The sequence below is a fragment of the Garra rufa genome, chromosome 4 (genome assembly GCF_049309525.1).
Source record: "Garra rufa chromosome 4, GarRuf1.0, whole genome shotgun sequence".
In the NCBI taxonomy this organism is placed as follows: Eukaryota; Metazoa; Chordata; class Actinopteri; order Cypriniformes; family Cyprinidae; genus Garra; species Garra rufa.
The window spans coordinates 1,581,553-1,598,178 of NC_133364.1; the positions used below are offsets into that span (position 1 = coordinate 1,581,553).

General features: G+C 33.5%; 1 protein-coding gene across 1 annotated transcript in view; it reads left to right on the plus strand.

Annotated features, from left to right (window-relative positions):
* Positions 1-2,026: 2,026 nt before the first annotated feature.
* LOC141333403 (synapsin-3-like) overlaps positions 2,027-16,626 on the plus strand; it is a 64,919-nt gene continuing 50,319 nt past the window's right edge. The window contains exons 1-7 of the mRNA XM_073838388.1: positions 2,027-2,375; positions 2,467-2,508; positions 3,660-3,690; positions 3,777-3,806; positions 7,463-7,543; positions 8,254-8,410; positions 10,352-10,441. Coding sequence (XP_073694489.1) covers positions 2,027-2,375; positions 2,467-2,508; positions 3,660-3,690; positions 3,777-3,806; positions 7,463-7,543; positions 8,254-8,410; positions 10,352-10,441 — 780 coding nt within the window. The remainder of the gene's footprint in view (positions 2,376-2,466; positions 2,509-3,659; positions 3,691-3,776; positions 3,807-7,462; positions 7,544-8,253; positions 8,411-10,351; positions 10,442-16,626) is intronic.

Below are 16,626 nucleotides of genomic sequence, written 5' to 3' on the forward strand. Positions count from 1 at the left end.
TAAAAAATACAAAACATAGTGTTTCCACACCACCTTCAACTTGTAACGTATAACTTTGAGTTTTAAAATGAGGTAGATGTACATGTAGCAGAGGAACGGTAATATAGAGACCTTGTGTCTCTTTTTATACAGACTGGGGTAAGCTCTAAAGTATTTTTCTAAAGTAAATTTCATTTAATTCTCGTATTCTGTACTTGTTCTTGTTTTCCTGCAAACACTCGCAGCATGTTTGACCAGAGTCTTCGTCTAAAAACTAGCCAAAAACAATGGCAAAGATATAGAGCTAGTGAGGGTCTAGTGAGTTATATTTGTGTAGATATTGGGACGTATTTTTCCGTTGGCTAGGTGGTAAATAAAACAGTCATACCCCATTGGTCTGGACATTGGGGAGGTGTGTTTTTATGTAAATATTGTCACATTCTTGGTTGTTTGACGCACCCCCAACCTACATTCAGAGTTTAGAGACACTCAGTTTGACGCGGTTTGTGCATTGGTACAAAGGCCTCCAAACACCCCTGAAACAAGATTAATTTCAGTCACATCGGCAAGAAATTTTGTTGAAATGGAAATGCACCAGGAAAGTCACGGTCTGATAAAGATTCTCGATGAAGATGAAGATTTTGCGAAACAAGAATTCACAGTGTCTGAGGATCGTACGGGGAGATTTGTGTTTGACAAGACATTGCAGACTGTGAAACTCTACGTTTTGGATTATGAAGATCTACGTATACCTGAATGTAGCTATCTGCTTTTGACGGCCGTAGACTGGACGTACTTCTACAATCAAATTTGGACAAAAATTAATTTTGGTGGAAAAATCAGGTACGTTTATCAGTGGGATGCTGTCACGGCGGGTATGAGATACCTTGCCTCAACGAGACCAGAATACGTCCGCCTATCTGCCTGTTGGAACAAAACGCATCATGATCAAAATCATCTCATAAGGGTAAACAAACAGCGGGAGGAATCTGAAAGAAAATTGCATCACGATCAAAATCATCTCATAAGGGTAAAGAAACATCTGGAGGAATATAAAAGAAAAGTTTTGTCTCAAAGCAGCGAGTCTGACTCCGAGGAGGACTCCGAGGATGAGTCTGATGATGACTCTGAGGAGGACTCTGATGATGACTCTGAGTATGAGCGTGATGACGCCTGGCCTATTCCTGAGGACAACCCTTTCGGATGCTGCACAACAAATCTATATTTAGACGCGAGCGACGAACCTGTGTTAAAAACTGTTTTCTCAACCATTGACAAGCTGTTTCAGTCAAGTTAGACCAATTTCGCAGTCAGTGTTTTATTGTGGGTATGCATCAATATGTTTTGGATGTATAGCAGCACAACAAAATTGTAAAGCGTTGAGTCTTTTCCTCTGTTTCTTGCTATATGTTTAATTGTTTTAATAAACATTTATTGGATTCAATTTCCCCTTTTGCCTCTTTTTATTCAAATTTTATCATATGTTTAAAAGGTTTAAACATATTTTAAGACACAATATTGTTGATGTCTAGTGTTGCATGTATTATTTATCACAATTGTAAATTTATTTGAAACATTTTATTATGGAATTGGCACTAAAATCTTTAACAACCTATCATTATCTTTGGTATAATAGTTACCACTTGGTTCGTGGATCTTATTTTTTTGAGTCTATAATCTTTAATCAAAATATTATAACTAGCTTGAGCGAAACTTATCTTGGGTGCCTGACTGATTTTCAAGCCTTCCAGCCACAACCCTCTTAGACCTTACAACAAGGGTGAGGGGTGGACCCTATTAGTAAAACCAACAACTGAGGTCGTCATCAACTCTGCAGTAACTGAGTTCACCCGACACTGTGAACATAACCAGGTTTGGACGACGGAGCTACTGCAACGTCTTGTTGATTAAAAACAACAACAAACCTGTTTTACTGAACCACGGCTCTGCTGCAATTTTACTGCTAATAACACTTTTGGGAGTAAACGGTCAAATCCGAAATTCTAGGAAACGGCTACGTCTTGGAGAAAACTGAATTCTGAAAAGAATGTCTGAAACTACGCCGAACCTGATGGAGAACAACTGTAGGTCTGGCGCTGCTGCGGATGATCAATCGGAGTGCCGCTGTGCCGCAGAAAAAATGTGCGGTGTAAAAGTCGTCATAGACTCTATGTTTAAACCGTATTACAAAGGACAAATGATCAAACCGATGAACACGGTCATCGTCGATGAGCGCGATCCGAATCATGATTGTACGGGGGATACTAAGCGTAAAACAAACCTTAAGAACGAAATGAAGATTGTAAGAAGCCTGAAAAAGGAAACACGGCCTGATGTGACAGACGTCTGTGTTAACAGCAAAGAGACAATCAGCGTGACCACTAGGGAGATTCTGGGTATGATGATGACTGCCTTTATGAGATGAGATTGTTGTAGTGCATGTATTGAGTGTCCTTTGTAATAATCTTTGTTTCCCTAATGTTTCAGATCAGAAGCCTGATAGAGACTCTAAACCGATGCCGATACAAGGTTATAGCACTTCTTTTTCTTTTTTTCTTTTTTATTCTATGTGTCGAAAATTTCTAGATTTGCTGAAAGAAGATGATGTAAATGAATTTTCTCCCGACCAAAAATGGATCACAACAGCGGACACTACAGTCAAGTTGGTTTGCAAAAGTGTGTTTTTGGACCGTAATGGGTGCATAATGCCTACTGCATACCTTCATAAAAATTAAAGACCGTTTATAAAGTGAACCTAGGGGTATATATATGAAACATCTCATTTAGGCTAAAACATACAAACGTCATACAGCCTAGTGTGAAATCTGTGTACATTAACAGTGATTTGTTATAGATATAATATGATCTAAAGAAGAAGGATGGATTTTTAGTCCTGAGTTTTAGCTGGGTGCCCCCAAGTGTCTTTAGATAGGCCCTAGTTCAACTTTAGTGACAGGTAACCGAACTGCCTTGCATAGTAAAGACCTGTGCTATGAATAGGACTACTTTTAAATACATATCTCAGTAAAGTAGGCGGATTGCAATACAGTCCATAGCCTGATTTTTGCCATTCAAAATAACACTTTTTTTTTTTTTAATTCAACAGAGACTTCAAGACAAGGACCATCGTGCATCCATGTAAAACGTTAGTGTGATTTATATATTAATAATGGAGAATCATTATCAGATGTACAATTAACTAATATATTAATTGACCCATTTTCTGTAAAAAGGCAGGAGCTCCACGTCTAATGGCGGTATTATATATGCCCCTGTCATAACTGGATCAAGTCTAGGCTCCGTTACAATGACTATGACTTCTGCAACGTCTGGCAAATCAAATGTGATGGTATATTGTAAGTGTAATACATGTACATTGTCTACAACAAACAAACAAACAAGCAAATAAATGTTGGTATATGAAACTATTAAAAATGGTAATTAGATGGAGTTGCTTAACCGTTAGATAATGTTGATCGTGTACATCTGGAGTCTAAAGTAAAGGCCCAAAGTATATTTTATATAAGCTGTTTTATTTATTTATGGGGTTGTATTTTTATGATGGCCTCATATTTTGGACACATACACATAACCGCTGAAGGCAAACTGTACACTGTATAAGATAGCATGTTGTAGCGCATGGATTGTCCTTAACAGTCTTTGTTTCCCTGATGTTTCAGATCAGAAACCTGATAAAGACTGTGAACAGAGGTCAGTACAAGGTTGAAGTAATTTTTTTCTTTCTATTCTATATTTTATTTTTTTTTCCAATATCCTTTTTCTTTTCGTATTCTCAGGTTATCAGATCTTCCTAAAAGGAAAAAACAGTAAGCTAGTTCAAAAGTGAAGAACATTATTGATGATCTTGACCTACCCACTGAATCAGTTGCAAATGTAAGAGCGATGACACCAAATCAAGAGAAGTTGCGGATACTGCTTGACTGTATGCGTTATGAGGCCTTTCTTACATGATGTGTAACTGGTTTTATTGAATTTAGGTTGTTGCTTATGGTTTGTATAATAGACGATAAGGTTGACTCTATTACTCTAAATTGACCATAAACAGTTGAAACAAGCTCAGCTGATACAATTAGAAAAAGCTATATGTTGTAAAATATGTTGAAGGATTAACATATCTCACCCGGTTCCCCGGCGTTGGAACCTCAGAGTAAAATTTTAAATGTTAAGAAGTAGGTATAATCTGACTTTGATGAAAACATCACTTTCCTAAACAATCGTGTCTAATTTACTCAGTAGCATGATTGCCATTTTATCATGTACAGTATTGTCCACAAATTTATCAGACTGATAAAGAACCAGGTGTAAAAATTTGAATTTAAGTATGTGTGTTAAATAATTGAATAAACAAATTAAAACAGTGTATAATGGTGTTGTGTTTCGCGATTACAGTCAAGCGTTCATGAGACGGGCTGTGGAGATTTCTCCTTACAATGGGAGTCTAGTATGTGTCAGAATGACTTTTTCAGAGCAACTGTATATTCTCAGGAGACCCCCAGAAAACACTCCTCACATGTGTTGTGTCATTCACGCAAAAAGTCAGTGGGTATTCGAAGAGTGCATGTCTACGTAACATGAGATGTCTTTGGTGGTGTCTTTTCTCATATGTAATAATAATAATTCATTACATTTATATAGCGCTTTTCTAGACACTCAAAGCGCTTACAGTGTCAGTGTCAGGGGTATCATCCTTATGGCCCACAAGTTGTTGTTGACACAAGCAATTTGAAACAAACCTGTGATCATTATGGGTAAAGCTCTCAATTCGAAGACGTGACCATCAACATATGCTGACTGTCTACATATATTTTAGAGTAGATGAAGAATAGAGTATTTTCAGTGAAGGCTAATTATCCCCGATATTTATTATGCTGATAAAGATCATTCAGAAAAGTATGAGTACAGCAATAATGATATTCAGATATTGGGCTCAAGATTTATATTTCTATACTTTTTATTTATATAGCCTTTAAAACAGCAACATGTTTTTGTAATAAAATAACCATCACATTTTCTAAAAGATACAACTCAAAAAGGAGTGTGTGTGAGGGGAATACACATTGATGATTATGATTAAAATAAGAAGCTTTAGCAATCTAAAGCGAATGGTGTGAAATAAATCTAATACAAATTATTCTTTAGTTGAAATTTAAGTTTGTCTGTAGGGAAACTCCTTTTCAAGGAGAACATGTGGTTTACTCATCACCATCACGAATCAGTCTGTTTGAAGGGCCTGGAGCATCAGTTTCACATTGGAGTTTATCCCTGGGAGGACCATAGAGTTTTATTTATATTCCAACTGAAACATTTTTGCAAATATTTCATTCACAGAATGGATTTCAATGTTCGAAGAACATAATGTAAGCCATTTTTATGATTTTTTATAAATTTTATAAAAGCCATGGAGATGTTTTTTGTTATCTTTAAAAGAAGTGCATGATGTGTTTTATAAGTTCAAAAACCTAAATAAAATGTTGAATTCTTGTTTAAGATGTTTAAGATGTACAGTGAATGATTTCTTTAGCTGTAGTAACATGTTTGTTTTATATTTATGATCACCTGAAAGTATTGCAAATGTTAATTTTAATAACCATGGAGATCGTCTTTAAAAAAGTGTAAGATGTGTTTTATAAGTTCAATAAACTTAAATGCTGAATACTTGTTTGAGATGTACAATGAATTATTTGTTTAGCTTTAGTAACTTGTTTGTTACTATGTTTTATCACTTCAATAAACTTAAAAATATAAATTGAATGTGGTATAATGATTTGTTTTGCTGTAGTAACATGTTTGTTACTATGTTTTATAACTTCAATAAACTTAAAAATATAAAATGAACGTTGTATAAGGATTTGTTTTGCTGAAGTGACATGTTTGTTACTATGTTTTATATACATGATCGCCTAAAAGTATTGTAAATGTTTATTTTTATAAACATGGAAATGTTTAATATCATCTTTAAAATAGGTGGGTTATGTGTTCAATAAACTTAAATGTTGAATACATGTTTAAGATGTACGATGAATGATTTGTTTCGATGTAGTGACATGTTTGTTACTTTGATGCCTTAATTATATATATTTTTTAACCCTCATGGTGTCTGAGGGGGTTTGCAGCCGCTGCTGATGTTTTGTCCTACCCTGACATTTGTGTGATTCCAGTACCTTAAAACATATTTATGGTTATGATTATGCTTTATTCCGCACAAATTGCGCTACAATAATACGCACGCAAGCGTGATCGTACATGTTTGCGTATTGAGAAAACAAAATACTTGTTTAAAATTTTAGTGACAATATTATTTTACATGTTTTTAATTTGTCTTTTGCTTGTGTTTTGTGTTTGAGTTTGTGTCGTGTTTGCTTTTTAGTTTTTAGTTTGCATGTTTGTTTGTGTTTTGTGTTTGCTTTTTGTGTTTTATTTTTCATGTTTGTTTGTGTGAGTGTTTGTGCTTAAGTCACTTTTTAGGTTGAAATGTTTATAGGACTTATCACATCACAAATTTGTATAAACATTTGAATATTACATTGATACAACAACGTAAATGTGATTTATGATGAAATGTCTTGAGTCCTACTATAATAATTTAAATGACTTACAATATTTTATTACAAATGGAAGTGTGTTGAACTTTTTGTGTGACGGGTAGGTGTTCACTTTGTAGAGTACAAAAGCTTTATAAAAATATAGTAAATAATGTTTATAAAAAAAATATAGAAATAGCGCTGGGTCCCCATTACAATATTTACCGCTACCTAAAAACTAGTATAAATGTTTTGCTTTGTTTTATATCATGTGTGATCACATCGTTTATATTCATTTCTTATTTATAGAAGAGAATACGACTTGGAGGACTGAATGTGTGTTTGTGTACATGATTGTGTTACACTGTTGAGCCCCGAGTGTTATCATTTATGTTTTTAAAACATTAAAGACTTTGTTAATATATTTCATCGTGCGGTTATGGACTCGTAACTGTTGTGATAATAGAGACTTTTCAATAATAAATATTTTTTATAGCAACTAATATATATTGTTGAACAAGTATTTTATATACACCCATCACATGTATGGTCACTTTTTCATACAGTGTGATAGGGACTGAAACAAAAGTGTAACTGTGTAACGCGAGCTCATGAAGCACTCACGGGCAGACCTGCAATGAGTAAATGAGAGTAAAGAGGGCCTCACGCACTCTGACTTTTATTTTTCACCCTAGACTGTAAAAACGTAAGGGATTTAATGATTCAAATGTTAGAAAATGCATTATTATTAGTATTATCATTTTATTATTTAAAAGTATATATATTTATCCTTTTATAAATTCTCTCATTTTAAAACTGTTGCTGTACGGTTTTCTCGGTGCCCTAATCAGATCTTCCATAGAATCTTTGTCCCATTCCCTCTCAGGAGTTTTGTGTATCGCATCCATGTCTATGTATTTCACAGCTCTGATGCTCCGCAGATATGATGGGGAAGCCCTATTTATCTATGCTGAACGCAATCTGATACCCATGCCCTACAACACGGACGTGGGGGCTAGACCGTAAAATCGCCGAAACATTCTACAAACATTCATTCCCTCAACAAACACCGGACGGTCACGCACAGCTGCTGTATTTCTCTACCCGGATGACAACCAAACACCGGATGGTCACGCAAAAACCCATAAACCCGTCAGGAGTTAATCCCACACCTGGGTATGAATCTCGTAAATTTGATGCAACAACCATAAACCCGTCATAAATTAATCCCGCACCTGTTAAACCCTGTCGTTAATCCTCTCAACAACCCATAAACCTGTCATCCGTTGACGTCGCACCTGCTCAATCCATCAAAACAAGGTCAGTAGAGTTCACTAGGTCAACGAGGGGTCAAACACGTGGGTGGGCACCGTGGGAAAGGGAGGGGGAGGGGCGTGGGGGAGGGGAAAGGTCAAAAGGTCAAAGCCATCAATCAAATTTTGACAGAAGGTACAGCCCTTCTTACTACTCATGTGTGAGTGTTTTATGAGGGAACGTAAAGATGCCAAACTATTCTGATGACTGGAGAGAATGTGTGTGTGCTGTGATGTTCCTCCAGAAGCGTTCAGTCATGTCATGAGGATGATGATATACACACACAGATCAACATCCAGCTCCTGTGTGACAGATGTCCGTCTTCGAACACACAGGCCGCTCCTGCAGACGTTCTGCTCAGTAAATAAGTGTAATGAGCTTCTCCACTCATCCTGGTTCTGTGTGTTTGTCTCTTCAGATCGTTCAGGCCAGATTTTGTGCTGGTCCGCCAGCACGCCTACAGCATGACCCCGGGAGAGGACTTCAGGAACCTGGTGATCGGCCTGCACTACGGCTCCGTTCCCAGCGTTAACTCGCTCTTCTCCATCTACAACTTCTGCAGCAAACCCTGGGTGGTGCGTCAAACCTCTACCACTCACTAGTGCACAAAACATCAGCCTAGTGATGCTCGACATAACAGATGACTGGAGCAACTTTGAAAAATAAAACTAATAAAAATAAAATAAAATAAAATAAATACCAAATGTATTAACTTTTCTCAAAGTATATTTAAAATATATTTCATGATTTAAAATTATTTAAAAATATATTATTTTCCCAAAGACAAAAACATTCATACAATGTATAAAGATTATTATTATTATTATTATTATTATAAGGACCCGATTTAATTACAGGGTTATTATAGTTAACTAAGACAAAACTAAAATTAAAACCATTAAAAAAAAATATAGCTTGAAATAAAATAAACACTAATTGTGTAATAAAATATACAAATCTTATACTTGTTTTATTTTTACTTCTAACTAAAACAAAAATTAGTTAAAAAAGCTATATAGATATATTTTTTTTAAAAATGACAAAAGCACACAACAATATTACTAAAACTTAAAAATGAGAATGAAAAAAAAAAAATATATATATATATATATATAATTTTTTTTATTTTTTATTTTTTTTATTTACCAATATTATAATCATACTAAAATAGCAATGCTTAATCAATAAATTTTCTTCAGGCATGAGCCAAAATGTAATTTAGGTCGATATAATAGTTTTTATTTATGGTTAATTTAACCATAAACAAAGCTAAATTAGCTATAATTTGATCAAACTAAAATATATAATAATAATATTGTTATTTAGTGCTACATTTAGTTTGCTTACTATGAATAAAAACAACTTTAAAAGACTTTAATGATTATTGTTTTAAAAAATTTAAACTTGTTTTATTTTCAGTTCTCATTTTGTTTCAAAATAACTGCAAAATAACTGCAAATAAAATTAGTAAAAAAAACTATAAATATATATTTTTTTAAATTACGAAAGCACACAACAATACTATACTCATATAAAATAGTAATGCTTAATCAATGTTTTCTTTAGGCATGAGCCAAAATGTAATTTAGGTCGATATATTAATTGTTTGTGTTTTTATAAGTTAATTTAACCATAAACAAAAACTAAATTAGCTATGGTTTGATCAAACTAAAATATATAATAATAATATTGTTATTCACACTGCAAAAAATGCTTTTCTTACTTAGATGTTTTGTTTTGTTTCTTGCCAAAATATATATAAAAAAAATCTTAAATCAGGAAAGATTTTCTAGACACATAAAAAATATTGTCTTGTTTTCAGTCATCTTTTTCAGTCATTTTTGCTTAGAGCAAGCAAAATAATCTGCCAATGGAGTAAAATCTTATTTCAAGCAGAAAATAAATTTATTTTTCTTACCCCATTGGCAGATTATGTGGCTTGTTTCAAGCAAAAACTCACTTTTGACTTCTTTTTTCTGAAAACAAGACAACAATTTTTGCTTGTCTAGAAAATCCTTCTTGATTTTAAGAAGTTTGAGATATTTTGGCTGGAAACAAGGCAAAAAAAATCTAAGTAAGAAAAGCATTTTTTGCATTGCAGTGCTCAATTTAGTTTGCTTACTATGAATTAAAACAACTTTAGCAGTTAAGTATGTATACTGCAAACCAAACTCTTTTTCCTTGTAATTTTTTTCTACGAGGAGTATTATTTACTTTTAGACAAACTGAATAAAACAGGGTTAAACTGAAAACCATGATCTTGTGATTCGCTCTGTGGATTGTTTGACTTCTTTCAGTGTAAACTCAGACTAAACTACTTGTGAAGAAGACAAAACAAACTGAGTTATCAGGACTGTGGTTCTCATCACATGATATCACATTACAATGTGTTATATAAAGCTTCAAGTAAACTCATTTTTGAGGTTTAGTGAGTTTTGATGGAAGATGATGAACACAAGCATTGTGTTCTGTATAATAATGAATCATTTAATGTGTTTGTGTCTCGAATTCTGCAGTTCTCTCACATGATCAAACTCTACCAGACTCTGGGCCCAGAGAAGTTCCCACTCAACGAGCAAACCTTCTTCCCCAACCACACGCAGATGGTGAGTCTCTGCGTTAACCTGTTCATTACAACAACACTTCACCCAAAACCATTTAAATGAGTTTGTTCTGTTCATCAGATTGGGAGAAATGGAGAATTGTGTCACTTGCAGTGGTGGAAAGAGTACTGAAAATTTATACTCAATTACAAGTACCGTTACATTGCTGAAATTGTACTCAATTACAAGTAAAAGTACTGGTGTTAAAAAAGTAATTAAGTAAAAGTACAAATTACTCTTCATAAAAACTACTCAGAGTACTAATTACTTTTTAGCTGGTTATTTAATTATCCATAATTGCTGAATCAGACAAGATCTAGACAATAAAGCACACACTATACAAATTAAATTATAGGTTAATCACCCTATATATTTTCCATTCATTACATAACACAATAAGCAGAAAAAAAAACCCAGTATGCCTTACTAATATATATATTTAAGATATTAAAACAAGTACACAGTAAGCAATGCAATAAGAACAAATTAACAAATCAGGAATTAATTAATACAGTCTGTATTACAATGATGATAGATTTGCATGTTCTAGTTAGAGCTGGGCGAAATGGCCTAAAGAAAAAATCCCTGATTTTTTCCCCAAAAATCCGATTTACGATTTAAATAGATTTCCCCCCCAAGACATTTAGCATGGAAAGAAACCCCAGCTTTTCCACAACATATGGGCACCATATATTTTGCAATATACATTGCAACTGCATCAGTGAACGCTTTCCACCAGTCCCCATTCTTATTATAATGGAAACAGTAAATGTTTGTTAGACAAATAAATATGCGGTGGGAGGAAAATATATATTTCCATGCTTTTCTCTTGCAGTTATATCGTATATAAAAATATTACATTTTGAATGCAGAAATATTAAATGGTTTAAATAAATGAAACGATCTGCCAGCAGGTGGCAGCAAGAATCATATCATTAATTTGATTCGTTCGAACCGCTGGTTCACTCAGAATAAGTGAGCTGTTTTTATGAATGGGAAATTGAATCATTTCACTAGATTCGTTTAAAAACGCATGTTCATTCATAAACGCTCAGAGGCTCAGATGTGACTTGTTTCAGGCTACTTTTGACCACGAAATTAGGCAATAGTGTTATAGTCAGACAATAACTTCTTTTTTATTTAACTGCTGTGTTAAATCAATATCTCATATACAAACTCCCTTAAAAAATATTAAAAGCTGTTACTCATCTTGGATCGCAATATCACAAAGCTCTATTATAATCAACAACGCTCGCTATACTGTACAATTTGTCTCTTATTTACACTCTCTACACTTTGTTTCTGAAAGGATTCGTGAGATATGTCCGTGATATATTACTCTACGTTGTAAAAACACGTAGAAACCTTTGAAGATCCGCTGAGCGCAAACACAAATATGCTGATCGGTCCGGCTAACTGGCTAACAAGCAGCTAATCATATCCTTTAGTGGCTCCCATTATTTTTTTCCGTGCCTTTCTGAAAATAAATATATACAGTTTATCAGTGTTTCTAATATGGTGAATTCACGGGGGGAGGGCTGAGCCCATTCGGAACTGCTGGAGCCCAGAGCGTCAGCGGATATTAAAGAGAATTTCATTCAAACAAATCGATGTAAACTACACATTCGAGTTAATTGATATAAAATCGACTTATCGCCCAGCCCTAGTTCTAGTGATGATTATCTTATCAATAGCGCGCAGGAAAAAATAAATAAAAATAAACGGAACTTGTTTTTCGGTTCAAATACTATACCAGGCTTTCATTGGTCCTTTAAGAAGAGATATTTTTATTGGCTACCGAAAAGCCGGTCAGTGGTTAAAATATAATATTTAAATTGCAGTACTCTGTAACGAATTGTGATTTTAAAAGTAATTAAGTAAATTACTCAGGTTAATTTGTACTCAAGTACAAGTAAAATTACAGACTTAAAATTATACTCATGAAAGTACAAATACCCAAAAAATGTACTTAATTACAGTAACGTGAGTAGTTGTAATTCGTTACCTCCACCACTGGTCACTTGCTCACCAATGGATCCTCTGGAGTGAATGGGTGCCGTCAGAATGAGAGTCCAAACAGCTGATAAAAACATCACAATAATCCACACCACTCCAGTCCATCAGTTAACATCTTGAAAAGACAAAAGCTGAAACAAATCGATCATTAAAACATTTCTAACTCAAATACAAGTCCATAATCCATAATTACAACAGCATTTAGTGCCGCGTTAAAAATGTAAAAAATCTAAGATTACAAGAATAAAGTCGATATTTCAGCTTCATTCTCATAGCATTCCGACTTGATTCTCGTAGTATTCCGAACTTAATTCTCGTAGTATTCCAACTTAATTCTCGTAGAATTCCGACTTAATTCTCATAGTATTTCAACCTTATTCTCATAGTATTCCGACTTAATTCTCGTAGTATTATCACTTAATTCTCGTAGTATTCTGACCTATTTCTCATAGTATTTCAACCTTATTCTCGTAGTATTGCGACTTAATTCTCGTAGTATTCCAACTGAATTCTCATAGTATTCCGATTTAATTCTTGTAGTATTCCAGCTTTATTCTCATAGTATTCTGACTTAATTCTCGTAGTATTCCGACTTACTTCTCATAGTATTTCAACCTTATTCTCGTAGTTTTCCAACTTAATTCTCATAGTATTCCGATTTAATTCTTGTAGTATTCCAGCTTTATTCTCATAGTATTCTGACTTAATTCTCGTAGTATTCCGACTTACTTCTCATAGTATTTCAACCTTATTCTTGTAGTTTTCCAACTTAATTCTCATAGTATTCCGATTTAATTCTTGTAGTATTCCAGCTTTATTCTCATAGTATTCTGACTTAATTCTCGTAGTATTCCGACTTACTTCTCATAGTATTTCAACCTTATTCTAGTAGTATTCCGACTTAATTCTTGTAGTTTTCCAACTTAATTCTCATAGTATTCTGACTTAATTCTTGTAGTATTCCGACTTACTTCTCATAATATTTCAACCTTATTCTCGTAGTATTCCGACTTAATTTTCGTAGTATTCCGACTTTATTCTCGTAGTATTCCGACTTAGTTTCTCGTAGTATTTCAACTTCATTCTCATAGCATTCCGACTTCATTCTCATAGTATTCCGACTTTATTCTCGTAGTATTCCGACTTAATTCACATAGTATTCCGACTTTATTCTCGTAGTATTTCAACTGAATTCTCATAGTATTCTGACTTTATTCTCATAGTATTCCGACTTTATTCTCGTAGTATTTCAACTGAATTCTCATAGTATTCTGACTTTATTCTCATAGTTTTCCGACTTAATTCTCGTAGTATTTCAACTTCATTTTCATCGCATTCCGACTTCATTCTCATAGTATTCCGACTTTATTCTCGTAGTATTCCGACTTAGTTTCTCGTAGTATTTCAACTTCATTCTCATAGCATTACGACTTCATTCTCATAGCATTCCGACTTCAATCTCATAGTATTCCAACTTTATTCTCGTAGTATTCCGACTTAATTCTCATAGTATTCCGACTTTATTCTCATAGTCTTCCGACTTTATTCTCGTAGTATTCCGACTTAATTCTTGTAGTATTCCGACTTTATTCGCATAGTATTCCGACTTTATTCGCATAGTATTCCGACTTAATTCTCATAGTATTCTAGCTTAATTGTCATAGTATTCTCACTTAATTGTCATAGTATTCTCACTTACTTCTCATAGTATTTCAACCTTATTCTCGTAGTATTCCGACTTAATTTTCGTAGTATTCCGACTTTATTATCGTAGTATTTCAACTGAATTCTCATAGTATTCCAACTTATTTCTCTTAGTATTTCGGCTTAATTCTCATAGTATTCCGACTTAATTCTCGTAGTATTTCAACTTCTTTCTCATAGCATTCCGACTTCATTCTCATAGTATTCCGACTTTATTCTCGTAGTATTCTGACTTAATTCTTGTAGTATTTGAACTTCATTCTCATAGCATTCCGACTTCATTCTCATAGTATTCGGACTTTATTCTCGTAGTATTCCGACTTAATTCACATAGTATTCCGACTTTATTCTCGTAGTATTCCGACTTAATTCTCATAGTATTCCGACTTTATTCTTGTAGTATTTCAACTGAATTCTCATAGTATTCCGACTTAATTCTCGTAGTATTCCGACTTGATTCTTGTAGTATTCCGACTTTATTCTCATAGTATTCCGACTTAATTCTCATAGTATTCCGACTTTATTCTCGTAGTATTTCAACTAAATTCTCATAGTATTCCGACTTTATTCTCATAGTATTCCGACTTTATTCTCGTAGTATTTCAACTGAATTCTCATAGTATTCCAACTTATTTCTCTTTGTATTTCAACTTAATTCTCATAGTATTCCAATTTAATTCTTATAATATTCCGACTTAATTCTTGTAGTATTTCGACTTTATTCTCATAGTATTCCAACTTAATTCTCATTGTATTCCGACTTAATTCTCGTAATATTCCGACTTATTCTCGTAGTATTTCAACTGAATTCTCATAGTATTCCAACTTATTTCTCTTAGTATTTCGACTTAATTCTCATAGTATTCCTATTTAATTCTCTTAGTATTTCAACTTCATTCTCATAGCATTCCGAGTTAATTCTCATAGTATTCCGACTTAATTCTCTTAGTATTTTGACTTTATTCTCATAGTATTCCAACTCAATTCTCATTGTATTCCAACTTAATTCTCATAATATTCCGACTTAATTCTTGTAGTATTTCGACTTTATTCTCATAGTATTCCAACTTAATTCTCATTGTATTCCGACTTAATTCTCGTAATATTCCGACTTATTCTCGTAGTATTTCAACTGAATTCTCATAGCATTCCGACTTCATTCTCATAGTATTCCGACTTTATTCTCGTAGTATTCCGACTTAATTCTCATAGTATTCCGACTTTATTCTCATAGTCTTCCGACTTTATTCTCGTAGTATTCCGACTTAATTCTTGTAGTATTCCGACTTTATTCGCATAGTATTCCGACTTTATTCGCATAGTATTCCGACTTAATTCTCATAGTATTCTAGCTTAATTGTCATAGTATTCTCACTTAATTGTCATAGTATTCTCACTTACTTCTCATAGTATTTCAACCTTATTCTCGTAGTATTCCGACTTAATTTTCGTAGTATTCCGACTTTATTATCGTAGTATTTCAACTGAATTCTCATAGTATTCCAACTTATTTCTCTTAGTATTTCGGCTTAATTCTCATAGTATTCCGACTTAATTCTCGTAGTATTTCAACTTCTTTCTCATAGCATTCCGACTTCATTCTCATAGTATTCCGACTTTATTCTCGTAGTATTCTGACTTAATTCTTGTAGTATTTGAACTTCATTCTCATAGCATTCCGACTTCATTCTCATAGTATTCGGACTTTATTCTCGTAGTATTCCGACTTAATTCACATAGTATTCCGACTTTATTCTCGTAGTATTCCGACTTCATTCTCATAGTATTCGGACTTTATTCTCGTAGTATTCCGACTTAATTCACATAGTATTCCGACTTTATTCTCGTAGTATTCCGACTTAATTCTCATAGTATTCCGACTTTATTCTTGTAGTATTTCAACTGAATTCTCATAGTATTCCGACTTAATTCTCGTAGTATTCCGACTTGATTCTTGTAGTATTCCGACTTTATTCTCGTAGTATTTCAACTGAATTCTCATAGTATTCCAACTTATTTCTCTTTGTATTTCAACTTAATTCTCATAGTATTCCAATTTAATTCTTATAATATTCCGACTTAATTCTTGTAGTATTTCGACTTTATTCTCATAGTATTCCAACTTAATTCTCATTGTATTCCGACTTAATTCTCGTAATATTCCGACTTATTCTCGTAGTATTTCAACTGAATTCTCATAGTATTCCAACTTATTTCTCTTAGTATTTCGACTTAATTCTCATAGTATTCCTATTTAATTCTCTTAGTATTTCAACTTCATTCTCATAGCATTCCGAGTTAATTCTCATAGTATTCCGACTTAATTCTCTTAGTATTTTGACTTTATTCTCATAGTATTCCAACTCAATTCTCATTGTATTCCAACTTAATTCTCATAATATTCCGACTTAATTCTTGTAGTATTTCGACTTTATTCTCATAGTATTCCAACTTAATTCTCATTGTAT